Genomic DNA, 16,395 nt, shown 5'->3' with positions numbered 1-16,395 from the left:
AATGGCGGTCCGTAAACCAACGTTTCAGGTGCATGCCGCCACCTCCTGTGCTGGAGTGTGTGGTCAATCTCAGTTTATACAACATTTCTACATCCTCCAGATGTGCCTAGCTTGTAGCGCCATACCCAAGAAGACTAACGACTGCCAAAGGTGCTTCAACAAAGTACTGAGTAAAGGGTCTGAATACTTATCTCAATGTGATTTCAGTTTTTTATAAATTAGCAAAAATGTCTAAAAACCTGTTTTTGCTTTGTCATTATGGGGTATTGTGTGTAGATTGATGAGAGGGGAAAAATGATTTTAATCTATTTTAGAAAAAGGCTGTAATGTAACAAAATGTGGAAAAAGTCCAAGGGTCAGAATACTTTCCGAATGCACCGTATACTGTTGTTTGAGCTCCGCTGGTTGCCTTTTCGTCATGGCAACGGGACAACAAATCTTGCTGCTGTGATGGCACACTGTGGTATTTCACCTGACAGATATGGGAGGTTATCAGTGTTTGATCTGTGTGATCTGTGGGAAATATGTCTCTGATACATTTGGCCTTTCTTTCTCTCGGATACTGCTGATCTCCAGCACCATGGTTACCCCTAGTTTACACACACACACACACACGCGCACGCACGCACGCACACACACACACACACAGCTTTCACCACAGATACTACACAATCCTTTGTCTCATGCCCTCCTGCACACTTCTAACATCTAGGAATCTCCCCATCCTACACACAGCTGTCCGTGTTTTGGTTGCATTGGATTGTGGGATTTGATAACTAAGATTCCTGCTTTTATGAGTTTGAACAGTCGTAGGGCTCGTTCGAATGGGTCAATTTTGTCATGTCGCTTTCAAAGTGTGTTGCATTATTGGGGATAAAAATGGTCTGACTTACGCCTACATGTAGACTGCATGAACTTTACAGAAATCATGAGATCAAAGATAATTTAGTTGACTGCAGTAAATTGTGACTTTCGGCTATCACAGATACACCTCCCCGACTTCACTGCTCGACTTAAGTCTGCAGTCGGTTGATTTCGCCTTACAGCTCAAACTCGCCCTGTGGCTTGAAAGGAGGCAGAGGTTATGTGTGTAACTGTGTAATCAGGGACATCAACATTGGCACATATCCATTTCTTACATTTGCATGACAACAAATAACAATTCTACACACAGCAACATAACTCTAAACAATTCCACTTCAATATTTTGACCATCACAGCATTTTATAAGTGGATACATAAAAACATCTTATCAGAGCTCAAGAAATATTCAGAGCAAGAGGTTTAGCAAAATGTAAAGCATTCAGTCACTTTCTATCAATTGTAATGTGCTAAGAAATATTACTATAAAATGTAATCACAACGGCTACACAGAGGCCGATATATTCACGTAAAACCAGACTTATACAGGACCAGAGTTGTTCCATGATCAGTCAGACGCACAGCGGCAGTGCTTGAATTGGGCTGGTACCCATCGGTACGGAGTGCAGGCACCTCTAATTTTGTCCTAGAGTACCGGCACCTCTTACAGAACATTACCTCTAATATATAATGAATACCTTTTTAATTTTTATTTTTAATTTTACCTTACTAGGCAATTAACTAGTCAGTTAAGAACAAATTCTTATTTTCAATGATGGCCTAGGAACAGTGGGTTAACTGCCTGTTCAGGGGCAGAACGACAGATTTGTACCTTGTCAGCTTGGGGATTTGAACTTGCAACCTTTTGGTTACTAGTCCAACGTTCTAACCACTAGGCTACCCTGCCGCCCCTTTCACTTAAATATCATGAGTATCGGCACCTCTTACAGAACATTACCTCTAATATATAATGAATACCTTTCACTTAAATATCATGAATATCGGCACCTCTTACAGAACATTACCTCTAATATATAATGAATACCTTTCACTTAAATATCATGAGTATCGGCACCTCTTACAGAACATTACCTCTAATATATAATGAATACCTTTCACTTAAATATCATGAGTATCGGCACCCAAAATGAGTGCTGGCACACGTTTCATTCCACTTCAAGCACGGCACCGCAGTGAGAAGGCCTGGTAGGATCACTCTGTGATGACAAACAACTCATAGTAGGGTGACCAGATGGTCCTCTCTTCCCCCTCTCTCCATGGGTGACTGCCCCAGAGAAAGGCCCTGTATCTGGAGGTCGGTGGCTTCCGTCTCAGCCTCTTGGATCTCGGAGGGCTGGAGGTCTGTGGTGTCTGATTCTGATGACGCCCCACCATGACACTGGTCCACTCCTGCTCTCTCCTGGACATGGTTGGAACTGCAGACGCTTGTGCCTGCATTGTTGGACTTGCATGTGTCTGTCTCTGAAGAACGGTGTGGTGGTGATGTGACCTGTGTCTGCAGCATATTGTCTGTCTTCAACCGTCTCTCTAGTTCCTCTGTGTTGCGGGCTAGCATGAAGCTAACCTTCCTCTGGTGAGCAAGAGCTTCTTCCTTATCACTCAGCTACACAGGGAGAGATAAGGAGGATGGGATGGAGAGAGGGAGAGAGACAATGGAGAACAAAGAAGGAAGGAGAGAGAGGGAGAAAGAAAGAGCGTTGGAGACAGAGAGAGAAAACAAAAAGATAATTACTTGACACATTGGAAAGAATTAACAAAATAAACTGAGCAAACTAGAATGCTATTTGGCAGAGTACACAGCGGCAGAATACCTGACCACTGTAACTGACCCTAACTTAAGGAATGCTTTGACTATGTACAGACTCAGTGAGCATAGCCTTGCGTTTGAGAGAGGCCGCCGTAGGCAGACATGGCTCTCAAGAGAAGACAGGCTATGTACACACTGCCCACAAAATGAGGTGGAAACTGAGCTGCAATTCCTAACCAAATGTATGACAATATTTCCCTCAGATTACACAGACCCACAAAGAATTTGAAAACAAACCCAATTTTAATAAACTCCCATATCTACTGGGTGAAATACCACAGTGTGCCATCAGAGCAGCAAGATTTGTGACCTGTTGCCATGAGAAAAGGGCAACCAGTGAAGAATAAACACCATTGTAAATACAACCCATATTCATATTTATTTTCCGTTTTGTACTTTAGCTATTTGCACATCATTACAACACTGTGTATAGACATAATATATGAATATATGATATATGAAATATCTCTTTTGGAACTTCTGTGAGTATAATCTTTACTGTTAATCTTTATTGTTTATTTCACTTTTGTTTATTATCTACTTCACTTGCTTTGGCCATGTTAACATATGTTCCCCATGCCAATAAAGCCCCTTGAATTGAAAGATAAATATTGAAAGAGAGAGAGGGATCAGTGGGTGAGAAGGAAAAGCCAGATAACATTTTAAAACGTTTGCAATATTACTTGAACTTCTAGGAATATAAACAACTGTATATATCCACATGTACAGGAAATATTCAGAGCCCTAAGTATACTGTATTAGGGTGTGGGTACAGTACACTGTATTAGGGTGTGGGTACAGTACACTGTATTAGGGTGTGGCTACACTACACTGTATTAGGGTGTGGCTACACTACACTGTATTAGGGTGTGGGTACACTACACTGTATTAGGGTGTGGGTACAGTACACTGTATTAGGGTGTGGCTACACTACACTGTATTAGGGTGTGGCTAAACTACACTGTATTAGGGTGTGGGTACACTACACTGTATTAGGGTGTGGGTACAGTACACTGTATTAGGGTGTGGGTACAGTACACTGTATTAGGGTGTGGCTACACTACACTGTATTAGGGTGTGGCTACACTACACTGTATTAGGGTGTGGGTACACTACACTGTATTAGGGTGTGGGTACAGTACACTGTATTAGGGTGTGGCTACACTACACTGTATTAGGGTGTGGCTACACTACACTGTATTAGGGTGTGGGTACACTACACTGTATTAGGGTGTGGGTACAGTACACTGTATTAGGGTGTGGCTACACTACACTGTATTAGGGTGTGGGTACAGTACACTGTATTAGGGTGTGGCTACACTACACTGTATTAGGGTGTGGCTACACTACACTGTATCAGGGTGTGGCTACACTACACTGTATTAGGGTGTGGCAACAGTACACTGTATTAGGGTGTGGGTACAGTACACTGTATTAGGGTGTGGGTACAGTATACTGTATTAGGGTGTGGCTACAGTATACTGTATTAGGGTGTGGCTACAGTATACTGTATTAGGGTGTGGGTACAGTATACTGTATTAGGGTGTGGCAACAGTACACTGTATTAGGGTGTGGGTACAGTACACTGTATTAGGGTGTGGCTACAGTATACTGTATTAGGGTGTGGCTACAGTACACTGTATTAGGGTGTGGGTACAGTACACTGTATTAGGGTGTGGCTACAGTACACTGTATTAGGGTGTGGCTACAGTATACTGTATTAGGGTGTGGCTACAGTATACTGTATTAGGGTGTGGGTACAGTACACTGTATTAGGGTGTGGGTACAGTACACTGTACTGATATATGAAATATCTCTTTTGGAACTTCTGTGAGTATAATCTTTACTGTTAATCTTTATTGTTTATTTCACTTTTGTTTATTATCTACTTCACTTGCTTTGGCCATGTTAACATATGTTCCCCATGCCAATAAAGCCCCTTGAATTGAAAGATAAATATTGAAAGAGAGAGAGGGATCAGTGGGTGAGAAGGAAAAGCCAGATAACATTTTAAAACGTTTGCAATATTACTTGAACTTCTAGGAATATAAACAACTGTATATATCCACATGTACAGGAAATATTCAGAGCCCTAAGTATACTGTATTAGGGTGTGGGTACAGTACACTGTATTAGGGTGTGGGTACAGTACACTGTATTAGGGTGTGGCTACACTACACTGTATTAGGGTGTGGCTACACTACACTGTATTAGGGTGTGGGTACACTACACTGTATTAGGGTGTGGGTACAGTACACTGTATTAGGGTGTGGCTACACTACACTGTATTAGGGTGTGGCTACACTACACTGTATTAGGGTGTGGGTACACTACACTGTATTAGGGTGTGGGTACAGTACACTGTATTAGGGTGTGGGTACAGTACACTGTATTAGGGTGTGGCTACACTACACTGTATTAGGGTGTGGCTACACTACACTGTATTAGGGTGTGGGTACACTACACTGTATTAGGGTGTGGGTACAGTACACTGTATTAGGGTGTGGGTACAGTACACTGTATTAGGGTGTGGCTACAGTATACTGTATTAGGGTGTGGGTACAGTACACTGTATTAGGGTGTGGGTACAGTACACTGTACTAGGGTGTGGGTACAGTACACTGTATTAGGGTGTGGGTACAGTACACTGTACTAGGGTGTGGCTACAGTATACTGTATTAGGGTGTGGCTACAGTACACTGTATTAGGGTGTGGGTACAGTACACTGTATTAGGGTGTGGGCACAGTACACTGTATTAGGGTGTGGGTACAGTACAGTATACTATATTAGGGTGTGGGTATAGTAAACTGTATTAGGGTGTGGGTACAGTACAGTATACTATATTAGGGTGTGGGTACAGTACACTGTATTAGGGTGTGGGTACAGTACACTGTATTAGGGTGTGGGTACAGTACAGTATACTATATTAGGGTGTGGGTACAGTACACTGTATTAGGGTGTGGGTACAGTACACTGTATTAGGGTGTGGGTACAGTACACTGTATTAGGGTGTGGGTACAGTACAGTATACTATATTAGGGTGTGGGTACAGTACACTGTATTAGGGTGTGGGTACAGTACACTGTATTAGGGTGTGGCTACAGTATACTGTATTAGGGTGTGGCTACAGTATACTGTATTAGGGTGTGGCAGCAGAACACTGTATTAGGGTGTGGGTATAGTATACTGTACTAGGGTGTGGCTACAGTATACTGTACTAGGGTGTGGCAACAGTACACTGTACTAGGGTGTGGCTACAGTATACTGTATTAGGGTGTGGCTACAGTATACTGTATTAGGGTGTGGGTACAGTACACTGTATTAGGGTGTGCCTACAGTACACTGTATTAGGGTGTGGGTACAGTACACTGTATTAGGGTGTGGGTACAGTACACTGTATTAGGGTGTGGCAACAGTACACTGTATTAGGGTGTGGCTACAGTATACTGTATTAGGGTGTGGCTACAGTATACTGTATTAGGGTGTGGCAGCAGTACACTGTATTAGGGTGTGGCTACAGTATACTGTATTAGGGTGTGGCTACAGTATACTGTATTAGGGTGTGGCTACAGTACACTGTATTAGGGTGTGGCAGCAGTAGACTGTATTAGGGTGTGGGTACAGTACAGTATACTATATTAGGGTGTGGGTATAGTATACTGTATTAGGGTGTGGCTACAGTACACTGTATTAGGGTGTGGGTACAGTACAGTATACTATATTAGGGTGTGGGTATAGTATACTGTATTAGGGTGTGGCTACAGTATACTGTATTAGGGTGTGGCAGCAGTACACTGTATTAGGGTGTGGGTACAGTACAGTATACTATATTAGGGTGTGGGTATAGTATACTGTATTAGGGTGTGGCTACAGTACACTGTATTAGGGTGTGGGTACAGTACAGTATACTATATTAGGGTGTGGGTATAGTATACTGTATTAGGGTGTGGCAACAGTACACTGTATTAGGGTGTGGCAGCAGTACACTGTATTAGGGTGTGGCTACAGTATACTGTATTAGGGTGTGGCTACAGTATACTGTATTAGGGTGTGGCAGCAGTACACTGTATTAGGGTGTGGCTACAGTATACTGTATTAGGGTGTGGCTACAGTATACTGTATTAGGGTGTGGCTACAGTATACTGTATTAGGGTGTGGCAGCAGTACACTGTATTAGGGTGTGGGTACAGTACAGTATACTATATTAGGGTGTGGGTATAGTATACTGTATTAGGGTGTGGCTACAGTACACTGTATTAGGGTGTGGGTACAGTACAGTATACTATATTAGGGTGTGGGTATAGTATACTGTATTAGGGTGTGGCAACAGTACACTGTATTAGGGTGTGGCAGCAGTACACTGTATTAGGGTGTGGCTACAGTATACTGTATTAGGGTGTGGGTACAGTATACTGTATTAGGGTGTGGGTATAGTATACTGTACTAGGGTGTGGCTACAGTATACTGTATTAGGGTGTGGGTACAGTACACTGTATTAGGGTGTGGCAGCAGTACACTGTATTAGGGTGTGGCAGCAGTACACTGTATTAGGGTGTGGCAACAGTACACTGTATTAGGGTGTGGCAACAGTATACTGTATTAGGGTGTGGCAGCAGTACACTGTATTAGGGTGTGGGTATAGTACACTGTACTAGGGTGTGGCTACAGTATACTGTATTAGGGTGTGGCAACAGTACACTGTATTAGGGTGTGGCTACAGTATACTGTATTAGGGTGTGGCTACAGTATACTGTATTAGGGTGTGGCAACAGTACACTGTATTAGGGTGTGGCAACAGTATACTGTATTAGGGTGTGGCAACAGTATACTGTATTAGGGTGTGGGTACAGTACACTGTATTAGGGTGTGGCAGCAGTACACTGTATTAGGGTGTGGCAGCAGTACACTGTATTAGGGTGTGGGTACAGTACACTGTATTAGGGTGTGGCAGCAGTACACTGTATTAGGGTGTGGCAGCAGTACACTGTATTAGGGTGTGGCAGCAGTACACTGTATTAGGGTGTGGCAACAGTATACTGTATTAGGGTGTGGGTACAGTACACTGTATTAGGGTGTGGCAGCAGTACACTGTATTAGGGTGTGGCAGCAGTACACTGTATTAGGGTGTGGCAGCAGTACACTGTATTAGGGTGTGGCAACAGTACACTGTATTAGGGTGTGGCAACAGTATACTGTATTAGGGTGTGGCAGCAGTACACTGTATTAGGGTGTGGCAGCAGTATACTGTATTAGGGTGTGGCAACAGTATACTGTATTAGGGTGTGGGTACAGTACACTGTATTAGGGTGTGGCAGCAGTACACTGTATTAGGGTGTGGCAGCAGTACACTGTATTAGGGTGTGGCAACAGTACACTGTATTAGGGTGTGGCAACAGTATACTGTATTAGGGTGTGGCAGCAGTACACTGTATTAGGGTGTGGGTATAGTACACTGTACTAGGGTGTGGCTACAGTATACTGTATTAGGGTGTGGCAACAGTACACTGTATTAGGGTGTGGCTACAGTATACTGTATTAGGGTGTGGCTACAGTATACTGTATTAGGGTGTGGCAGCAGTACACTGTATTCGGGTGTGGGTACAGTACAGTATACTATATTAGGGTGTGGGTATAGTATACTGTATTAGGGTGTGGGTACAGTACACTGTATTAGGGTGTGGGTACAGTACAGTATACTATATTAGGGTGTGGGTATAGTATACTGTATTAGGGTGTGGCAGCAGTATACTGTATTAGGGTGTGGCTACAGTACACTGTATTAGGGTGTGGGTACAGTACAGTATACTATATTAGGGTGTGGGTATAGTATACTGTATTAGGGTGTGGCTACAGTACACTGTATTAGGGTGTGGGTACAGTACACTGTATTAGGGTGTGGGTACAGTACACTGTATTAGGGTGTGGCTACAGTACACTGTATTAGGGTGTGGGTACAGTACAGTATACTATATTAGGGTGTGGGTATAGTATACTGTATTAGGGTGTGGCTACAGTACACTGTATTAGGGTGTGGGTACAGTACACTGTATTAGGTTGTGGGTACAGTACACTGTATTAGGGTGTGGCTACAGTACACTGTATTAGGGTGTGGCTACAGTATACTGTATTAGGGTGTGGCTACAGTACACTGTACTAGGGTGTGGGTACAGTACACTGTATTAGGGTGTGGCTACAGTATACTGTATTAGGGTGTGGGTACAGTACACTGTATTAGGGTGTGGGTACAGTACACTGTATTAGGGTGTGGCTACAGTACACTGTATTAGGGTGTGGCTACAGTACACTGTATTAGGGTGTGGCTACAGTACACTGTATTAGGGTGTGGCTACAGTATACTGTATTAGGGTGTGGGTACAGTACACTGTATTAGGGTGTGGGTACAGTACACTGTATTAGGGTGTGGGTACAGTACACTGTACTAGGGTGTGGGTACAGTACACTGTATTAGGGTGTGGGTACAGTACACTGTATTAGGGTGTGGGTACGGTACACTGTATTAGGGTGTGGGTACAGTACACTGTATTAGGGTGTGGGTACAGTACAGTATACTATATTAGGGTGTGGGTACAGTATACTATATTAGGGTGTGGGTACAGTATACTGTATTAGGGTGTGGGTACAGTATACTATATTAGGGTGTGGGTACAGTACACTGTATTAGGGTGTGGGTACAGTACAGTATACTATATTAGGGTGTGGGTACAGTACAGTATACTGTATTAGGGTGTGGGTACGGTACACTGTATTAGGGTGTGGGTACAGTACAGTATACTATATTAGGGTGTGGGTACAGTATACTATATTAGGGTGTGGGTACAGTATACTGTATTAGGGTGTGGGTACAGTATACTATATTAGGGTGTGGGTACAGTACAGTATACTGTATTAGGGTGTGGGTACAGTATACTATATTAGAGTGTGGGTACAGTATACTGTATTAGGGTGTGGGTACAGTATACTGTATTAGGGTGTGGGTACGGTACACTGTATTAGGGTGTGGGTACAGTACAGTATACTATATTAGGGTGTGGGTACAGTATACTATATTAGGGTGTGGGTACAGTATACTGTATTAGGGTGTGGGTACAGTATACTATATTAGGGTGTGGGTACAGTATACTATATTAGGGTGTGGGTACAGTACAGTATACTATATTAGGGTGTGGGTACAGTATACTATATTAGGGTGTGGGTACAGTATAGTGTATTAGGGTGTGGGTACAGTATACTGTATTAGGGTGTGGGTACAGTATACTGTATTAGGGTGTGGGTACAGTACAGTATACTATATTAGGGTGTGGGTACAGTATACTATATTAGGGTGTGGGTACAGTACAGTATACTATATTAGGGTGTGGGTACAGAATACTATATCAGGGTGTGGGTACAGTATACTGTATTAGGGTGTGGGTACAGTATACTATATTAGGGTGTGGGTACAGTACAGTATACTATATTAGGGTGTGGGTACAGTATACTATATTAGGGTGTGGGTACAGTATAGTGTATTAGGGTGTGGGTACAGTACACTGTATTAGGGTGTGGGTACAGTACACTGTATTAGGGTGTGGGTACAGTATACTATATTAGGGTGTGGGTACAGTATAGTGTATTAGGGTGTGGGTACAGTATACTGTATTAGGGTGTGGGTACAGTACAGTATACTATATTAGGGTGTGGGTACAGTATAGTGTATTAGGGTGTGGGTACAGTATACTATATTAGGGTGTGGGTACAATACAGTATACTATATTAGGGTGTGGGTACAGTATACTGTATTAGGGTGTGGGTACAGTATACTGTATTAGGGTGTGGGTACAGTACAGTATACTATATTAGGGTGTGGGTACAGTATAGTGTATTAGGGTGTGGGTACAGTATACTATATTAGGGTGTGGGTACAGTACAGTATACTATATTAGGGTGTGGGTACAGTATACTATATTAGGGTGTGGGTACGGTACAGTATTAGGGTGTGGGTACAGTATACTATATTAGGGAGTGGGTACAGTATACTGTATTAGGGTGTGGGTACAGTATACTGTATTAGGGTGTGGGTACAGTACAGTATTAGGGTGTGGGTACAGTATACTGTATTAGGGTGTGGGTACACTGTATTACAGTACAGACCAGGTCGAGGAGTTTGTGCAGAGTCTCTGTGGGGTCGTCTGTGATCTCTGTGCTGGACGGCAGCAGTCCTCTTAGTCTCTGAGCCACACTGAGAGATGCTGTCTTATCCTTGCCTGCAATACACAGATATAGTCAGTCAGTCAGTCATCCATTCATTGATTCATACTGCACAAACAGCCTCACTTCTGTTGTCTTAAAACATAATGATATCAATGATGTATCAGTGCCTTCGTAAAGTATTCAGACCCCTTGACTTTTTCCACATTTCACATCAATCTACACACAATACTCTATAATGACAAAGCAAAAACGAAAATATCACATTGACATAAATATTCAGACCACCTACTCAGTATTTTGTTGAAGCACCATTTTTCAGCGATTACATCCTCAAGTCTTCTTGGGTACGACTCCCCAAGATTGGCACACCTGTATTTGTGGAGTTTCTCACATTCTTCTCTGCAGATCCTCTCAAACTCTGTCAGGTTGAATGGGGAGCGTCGCTGCACAGCTATTTTCAGGTCTCTCCAGAGATGTTCGATTGGGTTCAAGTCCGGGGTCTGGCTGGGCCACTCAAGGTCATTCAAAGACCTGTCCCAAAGCCACTCCTGCGTTGTCTTGGCTGTGTGCTTAGGGTCATTATCCTGTTGGAAGGTGAACCTTCACCCCAGTCTGAGGTCCTGAGCGCTCTGGAGCAGGTTTTCACCAAGGATCTCTCTGTACTTTGCTCTGTTCATCTTTCCCTCATTCCTGACTAGTCTCCCAGTCCCTGCAGCTGAAAAACATCCACACAGAATACCACCACCATGCTTCACCGTAGAAATAGTGCTAGGATTCCACCAGACGTGACACTTGGCATTCAGGGAAAAGAGTTCAATCTTGGTTTCATCAGACCAGAGAATATTGTTTGCCGTGGTCTGAGAGTCCTTTAAGTGCCTTTTGGCAAACTCCAAGTGGGCGGTCATTTGCCTTTTACTGACCAGTGGCTTCAGTCTGGCCACTCTACCATAAAGACCTGATTGGTGGAGTGCTGCAGAGATGATTGTCCTTCTGAAAGGTTCTCCTATCTCCACAGAGGAACTCTAGAGCTTTTTCAGTGATCATGGGGTTTTTGGTCACCTCCCTGATCAAGGCCCTTCTCCCCTGATTGCTCAGTTTGGCCAGCTCTTAGAAGAGTCTTGGTGGTTCCAAACTTATTCAATGTAAGAATGATGGAGGCCACTGTGTTCTTGTGAACCTTCAATGCTGCAGACATTTTTTGGTACCCTTCCCCAAATCTGTGCCTCCACACAATCTTGTCTCAGAGCTCAACGGACAATTCCTTCGATCTCAATGGCTTGGTTTTTGCACTGTCAACTGTGGGACCTTATATAGACAGGTGTGTGCCTTTCCAAATCATAATATAATAATATATCCCATTTAGCAAATCATGTCCAATCAATTGAATTTACCACAGGCGGACTCTAATTAAGTTGTAGAAACATCTCAAGGATGATCAATGGAAACAGGATGCACCTGATCTCAATTTTGAGTCTCATAGCAAAAGGTCTGAATAATTATGTAATTAAGGTATCATTTAAAAAAAAAAAAAACTTTTAATACATTTGCAAACATTTCTAAAAACCTGTTGTTTTCTCTTTGTCATTATGAGATATTGTGTGTAGATTGAATAAGGCTGTAATGTAACAAAATGTAGAAAAAGTCAAGGGGTCTGAATACTTTCCGAATGCCCTGTATATCAATATTACATAGATATTTATATACATCATTCGCTGTGATACACTCAAACCTACAGAACATTAACTTCCATGTTTCTGTGTCTTGTTGAAGTGAGGACAATACAGTATATTTCAATATAGTATACCTTCTGGCCTTAGTGGGCGGGATTTGTTCCTGTCTGTCTCGGCCAGAATCAGGAAGTGATCGCTGCGCCTCCTGAGCTGCTGTTCGAAGGCGATCCGAAATGCGTCCGCCATCAGCAACGCCTCCTCCATCCTCCTGCCATGGCCCTCCAGCTACACACACACACACACACACACACAACCTATACTTCACTACATTCCTAAAGAAACGATTGACTTTTTAGTCCTATACATTTCCCTGACCGCAATAAATACTCGTTACATTCAGAATGCTCAGGCAGGACAGAATGACGGTCCAATTCACGCACCTATCAATATAACGCTTTGTCATCCTTACTCCCTGTGATCTGGCGGAATCCCTAAACACAAATACTGTGTCAGTAGATGATGAGTGTTGGAGTGTGCCACTGTCTGTCCGTAAAAATAAATACAATAAATTGTGCAGTTTGCGTAATATAAGGATTTTGATGTACAGCATTGACTTTTACTTTGTACTTTTACTCAAGTATGAACATGTACTTTTTCCACACCTGTACTTAAGTACATTTTAAACCAGATAATTTTACTCAAGTTAAGGATGTTAACGGTTAGCTGCTGAAAATACATTTGACCGTCATGCTTATCGGTCTATAGGTTCACTTGCATGTTCATTTGCGTGGAATTAAATTGGCGCGTGTGTATTTTCTTTAGTCGTCATGCATTTTATTTATCACACGCCCACAGCATACAGAGCCTCGATAGACGAGAGGAATGGACTCTGCCACCTGCGGAGAGTAGCTCCTCAAAAAGCCTGGAAACTACTGGAGTGAAACCTGCTGTTCTAAACTCAGTCATTGCGCAACAAATAATAATGCTATATTGCAATCGCGTGTTAAAGACTTTGGTGGCCACGAATAGAAAGGAGCTATTTTATTTCTGAATCTACACTCGTAAAGCGCGCCTCCAATTCGCCATTCGGATGCATAGGCTATATATAGCCTTCCTACGGTTGACTATTATCGCGTCACACACCACTTTACAATGGGAGCTCGAGGCAGTATAACGGTTTCAATCCTGAACGTTCTACTTTACTTCAAATAATGACCGTGTGTTTTACATTGCTTCAAAGTAGCCTAGCCAAAATCCATCCATTAAAACGTGGAGGCAATTCTTTTATAAAGACTTCCTCGTGCCATTAACCAGTATTTCTCTCCTGTTCTATTGGTTTTCATATCAACTTTATTTCGTTGTCCAGAAGCCAAAGGCACAATCCTCTTTATATGAATTAACCGTCATAGTAGTTGTTATTAGATACCCCCTTCTTCAAAATGTCTAAGCTTAGATTTTCATCTGCCACATTTCTGCAAGTTAACACTACAACCTTATGACCTAAACTGGAACAATTGAAAGTGTGGGTTCACAGCTCCAATCCAGATGTGTTGGTCATTACTGGGATGTGGTTAATGAAGAGTGTTTTGAACACTGATGTGAACCTTTCTGGTTATAACCTTGTTTGGCAAGATATATCTTTCAAAGGTGGGGGAGTGGCAATCTTTACCAAGGATCACCTTCACAGTTCGGTTGTCTCCACAAAGTTTGTCCTCAAACAAACAATTAAGTATTAAACTTTCAAATAGCTCTTTGTTGACTGTTGCTGGGTGCTGTTGTCCTCTATCAGCACCGGCCTGTAACCTACCTGTCCTAAACTCTCTCCTGGCCCCTTATACCAGTCTGAATTTGTCCTGCTAGGTGACCTAAACTGGGACATGTTTAAACCACCTGACCAAGTCCTAAAGCAATGAGACTCCCTAAATCTTTCTCAGATTATTACCAATCCCACAAGGTCAGACTCCAAACACCCACAAAAGGCTACTCTCCTTGATGTCATCCTCACAAATAATTAAGTCTGGTGTTTTCTGTAATGACCTTAGTGATCACTGTTTTACAGCCTGTGTTCGTAATGGCTGCTCAGTGAAACGACCTGTCCTGATTTGTCATAGACACCTGCCAAAAAACTTGAGCAAGCCTTACTTCATGAACTGGACTCTGTAAAATGGTTTAGAATCAGCTTGATCCTCTTAGTGTCCAACAAGCTTGCTCGACCCTTAACCTTGTTCTGAACACCTCCAAAACAAAGGTCACGTGGTTTGGTAAGAAGAATGCCCCTCTGCCCACAGGTGTGATTACGACCTCTGAGGGTTTAGAGCTTGGGAGTATGGCTAGATCTAGCCACTGTCCTTCTCTCAGGACATATCAAAGCTGCAGGCTAAAGTTCAATCTAGACTTTGTTTCCTCTATCATAATCACTCCTCTTTCACCCCAGCTGCCAAACTAACCCTGATTCAGATGACCATCCTACCCGTGCTAGATTACGGAGATGTCATTTATAGATCGGCATGTAAGTGTGCTCTCGAGCGGCTAGATGTTCTTTAGCATTCGGCCATCAGATTTGCCACCAATGCTCCTTATAGGACACATCACTGTGGCAGCCTAGTGGTTAGAGTGTTGGACTAGTAACCGGAAGGTTGCAAGTTCAAACCCCCGAGCTGACAAGGTACAAATCTGTTGTTCTGCCCCTGAACAGGCAGTTAACCCACTGTTCCTCGGCCGTCATTGAAAATAAGAATTTGTTCTTAACTGACTTGCCTAGTAAAATAAAAAAATAAAAACTGCCCTCTGTAATCTGGTCATTATGTATACCGTCGCAATACACACTGGCTGATGCTGATTTATGTAACCTTTATTTAACTAGGCCAAAAACAAATTCTTATTTTCAATGACAGCCTACCGGGGAACAGTGGGTTAACTGCCTTGTTCAGGGGGCAGAACGACAGATTTTTACCTTGTCAGCTCGGGGATTTGATCATGCAACCTCTCGGATACTGGCCCAACGCTCTAACCACTAGACTACATACCACCCCACTAGGCTAACCCACTAGGCTACCTGCCGTAGTTTAGGGGTACTAGTCCAACGCTCTAACCACTAGGCTAACCCACTAGGCTACCTGCCGTAGTTTAGGGGTACTAGTCCAACGCTCTAACCACTAGGCTACCTGCAACCCATTTATAAAACCCTCTTAAACCTCACTCCACCCTATCTGAGATATCTACTGCAGTCCTCATCCTCCACATACAACACCCGTTCTGCCAGTCACATCCTGTTAAAGGTCCCCAGCGTACACACATCCCTGGGTCGCTCCTCTTTTCAGTTCGCAACTGGAACAAGCTGCAACAAACACTCAAACTGGACAGTTTTATCTCAAGCTCTCCATTCAAAGACTCAATCATGGGCACTCTTACTAACAGTTGTGGCTGCTTTACGTGATGTATTGTTGTCTCTACCTTCTTGCCCTTGGTGCTGTTGTCTGTGTACAATAATGTGTGTACCATGTTGTGCTGCTACCCTGTTGTCATGTTATGCTACCTTGCTGTGTTTTCATGTGTTGCTGTCTTGCTATGTTGTCTTAGGTCTCTCTCTATGTAGTGCTGTGTTTTCATGTGTTGCTGTCTTGCTATGTTGTCTTAGGTCTCTCTCTATGTAGTGTTGTGTTTTCATTTGTTGCTGCCTTGCTACGTTGTCTTAGGTCTCTCTCTATGTAGTGTTGTGTTTTCATGTGTTGCTGCCTTGCTATGTTGTCTTAGGTCTCTCTCTATGTAGTGTTGTGTTTTCATGTGTTGCTGCCTTGCTATGTTGTCTTAGGTCTCTCTTTATG

General features: G+C 42.9%; 1 protein-coding gene across 2 annotated transcripts in view; it reads right to left on the bottom strand.

The window, feature by feature from the left end:
- Window positions 1-1,777: 1,777 nt before the first annotated feature.
- ccdc125 (coiled-coil domain containing 125) overlaps window positions 1,778-16,395 on the bottom strand; it is a 43,449-nt gene continuing 28,831 nt past the window's right edge. For both annotated transcript variants that reach the window (XM_064936649.1, XM_064936650.1), the window contains exons 11-13: window positions 12,706-12,856; window positions 10,842-10,954; window positions 1,778-2,485 (exon numbers count right to left, since the gene is read on the bottom strand). In XM_064936649.1, the coding sequence (XP_064792721.1) occupies window positions 2,096-2,485; window positions 10,842-10,954; window positions 12,706-12,856 (654 nt within the window). In that variant the 3' untranslated portion in view covers window positions 1,778-2,095. The remainder of the gene's footprint in view (window positions 2,486-10,841; window positions 10,955-12,705; window positions 12,857-16,395) is intronic.

The sequence above is a fragment of the Oncorhynchus masou genome, chromosome 25 (assembly GCF_036934945.1).
Source record: "Oncorhynchus masou masou isolate Uvic2021 chromosome 25, UVic_Omas_1.1, whole genome shotgun sequence".
Taxonomy (NCBI): Eukaryota; Metazoa; Chordata; class Actinopteri; order Salmoniformes; family Salmonidae; genus Oncorhynchus; species Oncorhynchus masou.
The sequence above is the reverse complement of the archived record's forward strand: the minus strand, read 5'-3'. Positions and strand labels throughout refer to the sequence as shown.